Source organism: Panthera pardus, unplaced genomic scaffold (genome assembly GCF_024362965.1).
Source record: "Panthera pardus isolate Hobbes unplaced genomic scaffold, ASM2436296v1 HiC_scaffold_20, whole genome shotgun sequence".
Taxonomy (NCBI): Eukaryota; Metazoa; Chordata; class Mammalia; order Carnivora; family Felidae; genus Panthera; species Panthera pardus.
The window spans coordinates 2,981,370-2,993,650 of record NW_026526766.1 but is presented as its reverse complement, the minus strand read 5'-3'; the positions used below and the strand labels follow the sequence as shown (position 1 = coordinate 2,993,650).

Sequence of the window (12,281 nt, the reverse complement as noted above, 5' to 3'; positions counted from 1 at the left end):
AGTCTTTCGAGAACTTTAAACAGGTTAGGTGCGGTATATTTCGAAGTCTAACCTCCCTCCATTGGGTCCCCAGGTACCACAAGACATTGAGAAGGGTACGTACTCAGGCCCCGGCAGCTCCTGAGCACACGGATAATACGGGGCTGCACAGCTAGGGAACACACGAGCTTCCGAAGACTCTGACCACACCACATTGAGCCCAGCAAACTTGGGGACAAACGGTTTGACATCTGCTGACAACTTGATGCCCTGAGGGGAAAAAAAGGGGGAGGGGTGGTTAACTACAGACATTCTGAGGCAAGCCAAACGTGAACCAAAAAAACCCAAGAAAGCGGCTCGCTTCTAGCAGCCCCAGAAACGCTAATCCCAGTACCGTCCGTTGTTCAAATACCTCGCGCTCATAAAAATAATAATTTGTTCGCTAACAACTTCTCCCCCAACGCTTTTTATATTAAAAAAAAAAAGTATTCTACCAAATATTACAAAGGGCGGGGAGCGCAGGCAGTGAGAGCGGAAATAAAATCCCATCCAGAACACGTAGTGAGGACAACTGACAGCGCCCCCTTCGCTCCCACCCGCAGTGCGGGGATTCCGACCTCTCTCCGCCTGAGTCCGGGAGAACCCACAACCGCCCGCCAGCGGCCAACGGAAACACAAACGCACCGCGCAAGTTTACCTCCACCGAATGTCTCAAAAGTTACATAAACCCGTTGCTTTTCGCTCGGCGAACCATTAAGAGCTGTCTTGTGGGGACGCAGAGGCAGGCTTTGCTAGAAATCGTCCTAGCGTCCCACACCCTTGGGACGTGGACGTAAAAGCCGCTCTTTCGGTTTCTTGAAGCGCACTAACATTGACTTCCGCGGCCGCGCTTACAAAGCACACTCTTCCCTTCGCGGCGGGCCGGCGGCGGCTACCGCTCCGGCACACGTTCGCACCGCTACTGGAAGCCGGCCGCTCCCCTCCACGAGCGCGGCGAGGCGGCGCGGGGTCGCCTCCCCCGGGCACCCGGACGGCCTCCCTCCAGGGGCCGCGTCCTCCCCCGCTTAGGAGGCCGCCCCGCCGCCCCAGTGCGGGGCGCCGTCCTCACCTCGCCCGCGGGCTCCCGCGGCCCCTCCGACGCCATGGCGCACGGCTCGGGGGAGACCCTGCCCTGGAGGCCAGCAGCCGGGCCCGTCGGCTGGTGGCACGGACGCGCTGCGCTCCTCCTCCCCGCTTTTCCGCCTTCGGAGAGGACGCCGGGAAGTGCGTCACAGAAACGCGCCCGGCCCCGCCCCGCTCCCGGCCGGAAGTGCGCAGGGAGGCGGCCGCGCAGGGCCCGCGTGGGGCGGGGCGGGGGACACCGGAGGCGGGGGAAGGGGCCGCGTACCACGTGGTGTGTGGGGCCGAGGAAAGCACGGACTTCCAGCGCCCCGGAAGTGAGCACGGAAAATCAATTCACGGCTGCCGCGTCCCTTCCGGCGGACAGCCAATGACCGCGGGGAAAGGAGTCAGGGAAAGTGGCGTGGTGTGGCCGTGGCGGGCGCGGGCGGCCTGGGGGTTGGGTTGGGCACCCCCCCTCCCCCCCCCCCGCCCCCGCGGGCTATCTGGCCAGTAGGGGTTAATTAGGAGCCAAGCCGCAGGTTTGCTGCCCCCAGTATGGACGCTTGGGTTCGCGGACCAACAGGAATTTAAGGCGGGAAATGGGGACGGCTAGGTTCACCAGGTTTGGGCCTAGGAACTGGCAGCCACCACTGCTGGAGGCGGAGGCCGGTGTCCCCTCTCACTCTGTACTGTACTGTTTGGCTTACCCACAGGGCAACAAGGCTCACACAGCAATTCTGTCATCTTGCTTGCTAACCCTGGGCCCCCAGGGGCAGAAATGAGTTCTAGGCTGCTGCTCAGCACCACTGGTAGGATTTACAGTCCTCATCCAGGTATGAAGACAGAGGAGCAGAGGAGGGACCACCAGACCGTCATCTGAAAGTGTTCCCCAGCACAGCAAAGACAGTCTGTGTTTGCATCCACCCCAGAGTACCGTAGCGGCTAAAGGCAATTTGACAGACACAACATGTATATGGAATAAAAGGTGTTTCACAGTGCCTTTCAACTTTAAAACTGCGGTGATATTTTCTGGGGAGCATTACGCCTACTTGGTAAATGGAGCCGAATAGGATTCAGTGGTTTCCCTTAAGGCCACCAGATGTGACAGTTCTTAGACACACTGGACCGTTCTCCAGGAACTAAACTAACAGCAGAGCAGTGAAATCTAATGTCTCTATGAAACTTAGTCCTGCTTTTTAAGTGAACTCATGGTACCCTCATCAAACCAAGCCTTTTTAAACCCATTTAATATTTCTTTACATTTATCTCCTCCAGACCAACATTGTAAAACTGAAATCATCTAACCACCTCAGTAGACACCAATTAACCTTAAGAAAAACCCCTTGGGGCACCTGGGTGGCTCAGTTAAGCCTGACTCTTGATCTCTACTCAAGTCATGATTCAAGGTTCATGAGATCAAGCCTCCCTCCCCCAGCCCCTCCCCCCTGACAGCCAGGAGCCTGCTTGGGATTCTCTCTGTCCCTCCCCCATTGGCACTCTCTCTCAAAATGACTGAATAAACATTAAAACAAAAATTGTTTTAAATAAACAAACCCCAGTAAATAAATGCAACATATAAACTTTATTTAACAAAAATAACAGGCAAAGTCAAACAGGCACTTATATTAAGAGAAAAACTGACTAGAAGAAATTTATCTTGAATACCTTACAGTAACCTACTTGCAGTTGCATTTAACTGAGCTCTGTTGCTGTGAAGAATACAGCTTATGCACAGGTATGGATGAACGATTTGTACATTTTTCAAGTATTCACTGAATACTACCTTATATACACATATACATTAAATTTGAAAAAGATTTAATTGACGATCCCCAGATATACTTCATTTTTGTTGTTCTTTTGGAAGAGGTCGTCTAAAGAGAAGAATATGTGGTTCTGTGGAAACAAAATATTTTATATAATCTTAATACGATAAATTTTCATTCACTAAATCCGAAATTCAAATTCTGAATTGAACCAAAATAAAATCAATCCATGATCAACTGTTCCTTATTGAAGTATCCAAAATACATTTTGCTTCAAGTCACTGTCAACTGTAAACAGAAAACAAGCTGATAATGACAATATTCCCCTCCATGTTTTTTTAATTTTACCTACCCTGGAGAAAGAGATGCTAACTAAGTAGAGAAATCACTTTGGGGAAAATGGTTTCTACCTTTAGAATCTCCATTCCGGTGGAAAAGAGAAAGGTTACCTCTCTTCATGGGAAAAAGACACCGAATACCATAATCAAAACCCACCGGCCTGTAGAAAGTACAGATCCCTGGGGCCCATTCCCAAAGGTTGTTTCTTTGTAAGTGGGGGCCCCGGGTTCCATAGTTCCCCAGTTGCTCTGGTATTAGCTGGAGAAAGAGCTTTTGAACTGGGATACGATTAAATGCCCCAATCCTAAGAAAGTTTTAATTCCGTTTCTGATGCTGCTACTGCGGATTTTCTTCAACAAGCAGAAAACAAGACTGCCCCAGTTTCACCTAATTCAGCTGCTATAGCATGCCTTCAAATTTTGTCGAAAGCATTAGAAGTTGTTTAAGTTAGATTTATTAGTAACACAAAGGTAGAATTTAGCCCCACAAGTTTTACTTTACCATCTCGTATCTGGAAAACCCCACACATCAACACAAACACTCATAATGCACCACACACATAGCACGGTTCACTACGTTATCTAATTTCATCTTAATGTGGTAGATAACAATTATCCCTTACTAGAAGGCTAAACAAAAAGACACATCAAAATCACTTCCAATGGCATTAACTTCTACGCATAGAATTTGAGGACACTTTAAAGTATCTTAAAATAAGTTCCTCGTTTTCAAAGGCAGGGGTGGGAGGGAACACCAGAATTATAAATATACTCCTGGCAAAATTAGATACTATTAATAACAACACATTAAAAAAAAGACATTTTAAAATAAAACAGAATTGCCTATGCTTCTACTCCTTATCTTTTTGCAGGTAGAATAACGTGTTACTTTCACTCATGTATTATGTACTTTATAAAATGGAAATTCTTTCTAGGGAGGAAAGCAATCGGCCATTCAAACTTACTGGTTACTTTGGGATTATCACTCAGTATCAAATATTACTAAACAATTTTCAACAAGTGCAACCCTACTATTTTATCTCAGTTAATGCCTTCCTAAATGGCAGAACTTACCCGGCTCATGAATCATGTAGTGGACCCAGCCTAGACTCTGCTGGACACCGAGTCTCCTCCACTCCTCTTCAGACATCAGATGGGTTTTTGGTACTTGTTTGGAAAGTTCTCTGGGTAGCATGACATGCCTGTTAAGACACAGCCAAGAATTAGTAAATACACCTTTCCTACAATTATGAGCACTTTAGAAATACATTTTCAGGATACTCAAAATCTGAGTTCAAAATAAAGATTTTTCAAGCAACTCTTGTTATGTTATTGTTGGCATCAATCTTCAGAACAACCTAATATCTCTAATTCTGATTTTTGATGGCCTGTGTTCAAAATAGGGAGAGAAGAGGGGCGCCTGGGTGGCGCAGTCGGTTAGGCGTCCGACTTCAGCCGGGTCACGATCTCGCGGTCCGTGAGTTCGAGCCCCGCGTCGGGCTCTGGGCTGATGGCTCGGAGCCTGGAGCCTGTTTCCGATTCTGTGTCTCCCTCTCTCTCTGCCCCTCCCCCGTTCATGCTCTGTCTCTCTCTGTCCCAAAAATAAATAAAAAACGTTGAAAAAAAAAAAAAAATCAAAATAGGGAGAGAAGAATATATGGTCGAAAAGCAGAAGACATTTTTTTAGGACTCCTCTTTTCTTCTCCAAGAGACTGCTTGCTACCTGTCCCTGTGTTCTTCAGGAACAGAAGCCCCATACCTGAAATCAGGCTCATGGTTCTCCAAAACGTCCCAACCAGCCCTACAGCTACCTCTGATGACTTAAATCCTGGCCAATAGGGTGTAAGGAGAAAATATGCCACTGATGGAAACTGTCTTCAAAAGGGAAGAACGTGCCCAACTCTCTTCCTTGTTCTTTCCTGTTGGTTATGAAGCCGACTGATGTGATCAGGGAGCCAAGAGAAGCCATCTAAGACCACAGATGCCTTGTAAATTGGAGATGGTTTCTGACTGTAGAATGGTCGTCCCAGACCCATGCAGCCTTTTACAGAAGAGGGAAAAAAACTAATTTGTTAATTTGGGTTTCCCACTACTCAACATTATAGATTTGCAGTACACACAAGTCCTTATGTACCCTAGAAGTTTTTTCCAAATCCAAATCAAAAACAAACCCAAGTCCCACATATACATGTACCTGACAACCTTACACAATGACCTTCAGTTTTCCATAAGTTACAGATTTCTATCCAGATGACCTATATCCAAAACTTACTAAGTTTTTTCAGGAAGGCTTGCAATACTCTCCAATGTCAAACCATCAAGAACGTAATTGTAACTTCATACAACTTAAGAACAAATGTGCACCCTGCTTAATTACAGTAAAAAAATCTTTATAAATCACCATTCCCAGTAGCAGTAAAGTTGCACAATCATCCATAACCACGTTTCTTGGCCTGTGTAAAATATCTACCACCTGAGTCCGGTGGCCAGGTGGGGTGAGAAAGGTGCAGTCTGGTCAGTGACCCTTTTCCGCACGGGAGAAAACGGAACCCACAGCCCATTAGCACTCAGTCATCAACTTAAGTCTGTGACTGGTGAATTAAATACCCGCTTCGTATTATTTACAAAAAAGAAATGAGCCTCAAAACAACTATGTTGCCAGGCCTGCCATGAGGCTGCTGAATCCAATTATGCCCTTTTTACCAGTGCCAGTGAACTACAGTTGACCCCTGAACAACACGGGGTCGCGGGCCCTGACCCCCTGCGCGGTTGAAAACCCACATGTAACATGAGGCCCTCATACTTACTGATAGCCAACCTTCGACCCGAAGCCTTCCTGCTAGTACAGCCAGCCAATAAACGTGTATTTTGTGTTACCTCGAAATGCTGCCTTGACAGACACGTTCGAGGCTCTACAAATGTCGTCTCCGCCTTCTACAGCAACGGCTGTTACATTTCTCCCAGAGAAGTGCAATGTAGCCACGCTACGCACAACCACGGAATTGCGTCCCCGCTGACCGGGCCCGAGTCACAACCGCGGGAACAGGCTGTTTCCGGCCGGGTAACATCGGGCGGTGGAAGCAGCTCCACCGAGAGAACCGCGGCTGACTGCACAGGGACGCTTCCCAACTCCGTGCGAGAAAACACTGCCGAAAGCCAACGTTCCCTTCCCGGCCGCGGGCGCGTGGGCAGAGGCCAAGGCCAGGTACGCGGGAGGCTCTGAGGAGCAAGACACGGCCGAGGAGGGCGGACGGCCGACTGCCGACAGGACCTGGTCTGCAAGTCCAGGCGCAGGGGAGCCTCAGCATAAGGAAACTAGCAAAAACCACGTCTGAACCTACAGCACAAACCAAACACCCAACAGACCCGATTTCCCGCTGCGCTCTCCCACCACGAACCGCTCGGCTAACTGGGCTACGAGCCTGGGGGGGCGGCGGGGGGGGGGGGGGGGTCTACCTTGCGCGGTGCTCCTCCCTAACTGCGCCGGGGTCCGGAAACCAAGGGCGGAAGTACCGCCCCGAGTCCCGGAAAGTACCTTCCCCACTTGGGGCCCCCTGGTGCAGGACGCCCCGTCCCAGCCTCGACTGCCCGCCGTCGGACGCCCGCAGCGCGTCACTGCACGTTAGGCCCACGCACCACGGGAGAACCGTGTCTGTGCTCTTCCTCTACAAAACTGGGCGGGCAGACTTCAAATCGAAGTGTGGCAAGAAAACCGCATTTTCTAGCCGGGGCAGGAACGACTAATCGGTAGAGCTGCCCAGAAACACGCCCCGTTTTTCCCCAGAAAACACATTTCTAAGACCCAGGAGAGCGGAGAAACACCGACTCGAGGCCAGCCGCCGCGGGGCCCCCTCGAGCCCCGCCCCCGAGCCCCGCCCGGAGGGTGCCGGCCCCCCGCACGGCCACGGCCGGAAGTGCCGAGCGCCTCCCAGCCGCCGCGTCCTCGCTGCTTGTCCCACCGCCGGGGGGGGGGGGGGGGGGGGGGGGGGGAGTCCGGGCGCGTCTCACGGCGACTAGGGAGCCGAAGGGCCCCTGGCCGGCACACCGAGGCCGCGGGACACGGCCTTGACTAGAGGGAGGGGTAGGCGCCCCGCCGCCTGCCCCGGTCCGCCGAACCCCGACACCCCAGCCAGGCGGCTCGCCCCCTGGCCCGCTTGGCCTCCTCGCCTCCGCGAACAAAGGGCGGAGGCCGGCGGGCCGCACGCGCCCGCCCGGGCGGGGGCGACCCGGCCTCGACCCCGGCCCCCCGTCCTTCAACCCCGGCCCGACCCAACCTCCGACCTCGGGCCCCGACCCGAACCCCGGCCGCCGCGCTGCGACCCCGACTTCGGTTCCGCCCAGAGCCCGGCCGGCTGGCCCCTCACCGGTACTCGTAATGCTCGTCGAAGTACTTGTCCGAGTAGTAGATCTGCTTGTGAGCCATCCTGCGGGCGGGCGGGAGCGACGGGGCTCGAAGAGCGGGCGCAGCAGGACCACACGTCCACGTCGGGCCAAGCCAACGACTCGACTGCGACCAACCGACCGCAGGCCGAACGCTCCCGGTTTGAATCCGACAGCCCACCGCTGATTGGACGGAGGCGTCAGCCAATCACGCTTCGCGCAAACTGCCGGGAGGTGAGACCGGCTCACAGCCTATCGGCACCCCCCCCATCCTAGGCGTTGGCTCCCATGGTGAGCCAATCAGAGACCTGTTGCGAGGTCGCTCCAGGGAAGAAGTGGATGATTGGCAAGACGTGGGGACGAAAAGCTCCCCGAAGGAAAGGGGCGTGGCCGAGGAGGGCGGAGCCGGGATGTTAAAGGCCGCAGAGCGCGTGCGCAGAAGTTTAGAACGTTCCAGGTCCGCCGAGCCGTTGGGGTGGGCGGGTCGGCGCGAGGGGTGAGGTATCGCGGGGCTTGGCGAAACGCGGTGGGGTTGCGCGCCTAGCGTCCGCCTTCGCGCAGGCGCAGTCTGGGCGGCCCGAGAAGGGCTTTGGAAGCGTGGGTGGTGAGGCAGTCCGGGCGTGGGGAGGGAGGGGAGCCAGCTTCCCGGCCGCCGCGGGCCTGGCCTCGGGACAGGGAGGGTAACGGCGCCCGCGGCGGGCGGGCCTGGCCAGGCCCTGGGCGGCGCGGTCCGGAGCCCACGTCGGGCAGACTGAGGTCGCCGGAGGAAGTACGCGGACCCGTGAACCCGCTGTCTGTAGGTGGCAGAGCGACCTCGTGGTGACTGACGCCTCGCGTTCCGCACCGGGCACACGCCCTGCGCTTCGGGACCGGTGTGGATCGCCGCTGGAGCAGGAGCATCGGCGGGCGAAGGGCGGGGATCCCACCCGGTCCCGCACCTGCTGGTGCCCCCGCCGCCCACCTGCACGCCGCACCTGCTGGGTCCCACCCCCTGCCCAGCGCCTCTGCGGGCCACCTGTGCCCTGCACCGGGCGAGCATCTGGAGGCCTGAATAATTGGGGGTAATGAGGTGCGGTGATGGTGAAGATGTGATAAACCGTCACGGGAGGTGGACAGGGGGATCTCTGACTTTCTGGCACAGCCTAGGAATGAGTAGCTTTCTAGGAGATTTATTTTTACAGACACGTATTGAGGAAAATTTTAGGTGGAAAAGTGGAATAGTATAATCACGTCCGGGGTACCAGTCACTGAGCTTAGCGGTTAATGTTCTGGCCATCTTGTTTCATGTACTCCCCTCTTCCTTTTTTCCCTGCACATCTTTAAGGAGAGTCCCAGGTATAATGTCATTTCGCTTTGAAAGGGTGCTTTTGAGTATATCGCTGTATTTATGGGGTAGGTCTTAAGAAAAACTTTAAGAATATTTAGCACCATGCCACTATTACACTTATATAATTCTTATGATCCTCTGAGGGCTGGTTTAGAGTCACATTTCCCTGACTGTCTCCCTTTTGACCTCCACATCCAGACCTGGGCCCCAACATGCAATTTGGTTGGATCCATCCCTCACCCCCCACTTCCCCCCCCCCCCCCCACACGCACACGGTGACCCACCATCCTTTATAATAGAGATTTCAATGAGAAAGCAGGCCATTGGTGCCTGCGGAACAGCAAGCAGTCTGGATTTGGGTAACTGCTTCCTTGTGGTGTCCTTTACCTTTTCCCTTGTAATCGTATTTAGATCCAGGTGAAAACAACACCAATAACTACTTGTCCAAATCCATTTAGCAAGTAAGTGGCAGACCCTGATTTGAACCCCAACAGTCAGACTCCAGAGTTTGGCCTCTTAACCACTACTGTGCACTGTCAGGGACCTGCAGGTGGAAACCCGGTATGTGCTGGGAATGTAGAATGCAGAGGTCAAGGGAAGGAAAGCCATGGGACGTGAATCTGGGAGGATCGATGTCATAGACAAAAACAGCCCCAGAGATGTTCCCGATCCCCGGAACCTGTGGATATGTTACCTTGTCTGAGATGGTGCGATGACCCTGCGTTATAGTGGCTGGTCCAGGGGTATCACGAGGGTCCTAACAGGGGAGGCAAGAGGGCCACAGGAGGAGCTGTCCCAGAAGGAGAAGTCAGAGTGGCACGAACGCAGGTGGCCCCTTGAGCCTGGAAAAGGAATGGGTGGCTTCTCCCCGAAAGTCCCAGAAAGAACACAGCTCTACAGACTCCTTGATTTGAGCCCAGGAAAACCTATTTCAGACTTCTGATCTCTGTGACTGTCAGATAATACATTTGTGCTGTTTTAAGACACTAAGTTTGTTGTAATTTGTAAAAACAGCAGTAGAAAACTAACTGAATTGGGCCAGACTGGGAAGGGATTCTTGGACTCCTTGCTGATAAGGTTGGGCATTTTGATGACTGTGGGGTGGCTGATGTTCTCAGCAAGATCAGGTCAGATGAGATGTGATAAAGGTAACTGGGAGGAGTGGGGGGACGGGGTGGAAGGAACCACCTCACCAGGGGCTCCCCGTTAGAAAGAGACTTCGCTTGATAGGAAGAGGGAAGCTACTGTACCCTGCTCACGGACTGAGCACAGTGACAAAGAGGTCAAGGGCGAAACTAGCCCGTCGGTCCATATTCAGTCATTCAGACCAGGCAGTGTGCTAAGAGAGCCTTCCTCCTGGGGAATGCATTCTTCCTTTCGGCTGCTCCAGTTATTAACTGCCCGTCTAGAAGGCACCGTACAGTTGGCATGAACAGTTTTTTCTTTGTCCCTTCTGGGCCTCCACATCAATCATATGAAGGACAGCAGTTCAAGTACAAAGCCTGCCTTGACCCCAATTTCCCGTTGTAAACAAGCTGACATTTTAAATGTACATATTATATGAAAAGCAGTTATTCAACACATCAGTGGAAGACGCTTCCGATGATCAAGTCTGTGTGTAAGTAGGACTAAGTATATTATTTAAAATACGAGTTTCTCTCTGTTCCACTAATACGAGCACAAGGTCATGACCTCATTCAGGACCGACAGCACATAGAACAAAGCTCAAGTTTGAGCTCTGAATGCTTACTCTCCATCATCCTCTTGACTTTTCTGTGAATAATTATGCGTGAGAAAGCATCAGATGCATATGCCAGCTTCAGCGACCGCACCCACTGCTGTTCAGTGTTCGTGTACTTTTGAATGTAATTCTCAATTCCCACCAAACTCCCAAGCGCTCTTCCTAGGAAGTTTTATCCCATTTATCTTTGACAATTAAAGAAGTAAAAAATATTTATTAAAAGAAATAAGGTGTCTGTTCGTTCCTTTCTCAACAATCCTGTATCACAGATTTAACCACTGATTTAAACACCGTGGTGGATTATCCACATAGACTTTTTTGTACACTTAATACAGACGTATCAGTGTCAGAATTAGGGACTCATCTGTACATCCTTAGTTTATAATATTCTTTATAAATATAATAAATTCTTTATAAATACAATACTACTTTAGGGGCGCCTGGGTGGCGCAGTCGGTTAAGCATCCGACTTCAGCCAGGTCACGATCTCGCGGTCCGTGAGTTCGAGCCCCGCGTCAGGCTCTGGGCTGATGGCTCGGAGCCTGGAGCCTGTTTCCGATTCTGTGTCTCCCTCTCTCTCTGCCCCTCCCCCGTTCATGCTCTGTCTCTCTCTGTCCCAAAAATAAATAAAAAACGTTGAAAAAAAAATTTTTTTTTAAATAAATACAATACTACTTTATAAAATATTCAACAGTTTGGGTTTTTTTCACCCTCCTGGGACTCCGGTAACATGAATGATCACTTCCGGGATCTTGTTGAGGCCTTCAGTGTTCCGTTGAAAGGGTGTTCAAGACTCTCCTTCCACCAATGCTGGCCCTTCCTGGTCTCTGTTGACTCTTCTGCCTGAGGGAGCTCCACAGGGCTCAGTCCTCGGCTCCCTGTGGTTCTGCCGAGTTTTGCCGCGTGGATTTTGCGACTCTGTTAATTGGGTGCACTTAAGACGGCTCTGTCTCCATGGCAAGTAGACCATCTTATTAGGTGACGTCCCTCCTTGTCCTGGTAATTCTCTTTACTCTTAAGTCTGCCCGTCTGACACGAATATAACCTCTTCAGCCTTCCTTTCAACAGGGTTTGTATCCTACAGCTTTTTCCATTCTTCTACATTTAACCTACCTATATCTTTGTATTTGAAGTCAATTTCTTGTAGGCACCATATAGTTAGGTAAACTATTTTTATCTATTTTCCATCTCTTAATTGGTATTTAAGGCCTTTCACACTTCATGTAATGACTGACTTTCGGCTTTAAGTCTGCCATTTTATTATATTTTCTACTTGGTGTCTGTCTTTCCTTCTTCAGTGTTCTGCTTCCCCTTTACTTTCTTCTTGTACTGGCTCAAGAAACAAAGAAAGACCGAAGGTTCCTATATCCATTACACTGAAGCAGTAACTAAAAGTCTTCTAAAGAAAACACGACCCACACGACTTTGCAGAAGAGTCTGTTCTATCAGGCAAGAAAATGTTTATTGAAAAACCAAACGTGGACAATATGAGAAAGGAAAGTAATGCCCCCTCACACAAACAGATACATGTTAACACCCTAAAATGCTGCTCAACTGCACCCAACTGCATTTTTAAAGACAGCCTGCCATCCTACAAATGTAAAGGTAGCGTAATATTAGAAATGTTAGAAAATTAGCACAAAGGAGAA

General features: G+C 51.1%; 2 protein-coding genes and 2 long non-coding RNA genes across 11 annotated transcripts in view; 2 read left to right on the top strand and 2 right to left on the bottom strand.

Moving 5' to 3' along the window:
* Positions 1–1,254, bottom strand: part of SECISBP2 (SECIS binding protein 2) — a 39,496-nt gene extending 38,242 nt beyond the window's left edge. For 3 of the 8 annotated variants that reach the window (XM_019463772.2, XM_053907731.1, XM_053907730.1), the window contains exons 1-2: positions 1,088–1,246; positions 104–249 (exon numbers count right to left, since the gene is read on the bottom strand). In XM_019463772.2, the coding sequence (XP_019319317.2) occupies positions 104–249; positions 1,088–1,123 (182 nt within the window). In that variant the 5' untranslated portion in view covers positions 1,124–1,246. Of the gene's footprint in view, positions 1–103; positions 250–676; positions 947–1,087 lie in introns of those variants that run through there. The other 5 variants (XM_019463777.2, XM_019463779.2, XM_053907734.1 and 2 more) reach the window with 4 other exon arrangements.
* A 77-nt stretch (positions 1,255–1,331) lies between these two features.
* LOC109275534 (uncharacterized) lies at positions 1,332–2,078 on the top strand. Its single transcript, XR_002084221.2, has 2 exons — positions 1,332–1,415; positions 1,794–2,078. It is a non-coding gene; the product is annotated as an uncharacterized LOC109275534 (long non-coding RNA).
* Positions 2,079–2,643: 565 nt separating this feature from the next.
* CKS2 (CDC28 protein kinase regulatory subunit 2) lies at positions 2,644–7,732 on the bottom strand. Its single transcript, XM_019463780.2, has 3 exons — positions 7,549–7,732; positions 4,259–4,386; positions 2,644–2,976 (listed from the first exon to the last, which is right to left on the bottom strand). The coding sequence occupies exons 1-3, from the start codon at positions 7,605–7,607 to the stop codon at positions 2,924–2,926; spliced, it is 240 nt and encodes a 79-aa protein (XP_019319325.1). The 5' UTR covers positions 7,608–7,732; the 3' UTR covers positions 2,644–2,923.
* A 122-nt stretch (positions 7,733–7,854) lies between these two features.
* LOC109275535 (uncharacterized) lies at positions 7,855–9,881 on the top strand. Its single transcript, XR_002084222.2, has 2 exons — positions 7,855–8,021; positions 8,365–9,881. It is a non-coding gene; the product is annotated as an uncharacterized LOC109275535 (long non-coding RNA).
* Positions 9,882–12,281: the final 2,400 nt, after the last annotated feature.

Excerpts from the sequence above, each read along its gene's own strand:
- CKS2 (XM_019463780.2), bottom strand. The coding sequence starts at position 7,607 with ATGGCTCACAAGCAGATCTACTACTCGGACAAGTACTTCGACGAGCAT. Across the intron at positions 4,387-7,548 it reads GACGAGCATTACGAGTACCG|GCATGTCATGCTACCCAGAG; the intron begins GTGAGGGGCCAG and ends GTGTCTTAACAG. Across the intron at positions 2,977-4,258 it reads CTACATGATTCATGAGCCGG|AACCACATATTCTTCTCTTT; the intron begins GTAAGTTCTGCC and ends TTGTTTCCACAG.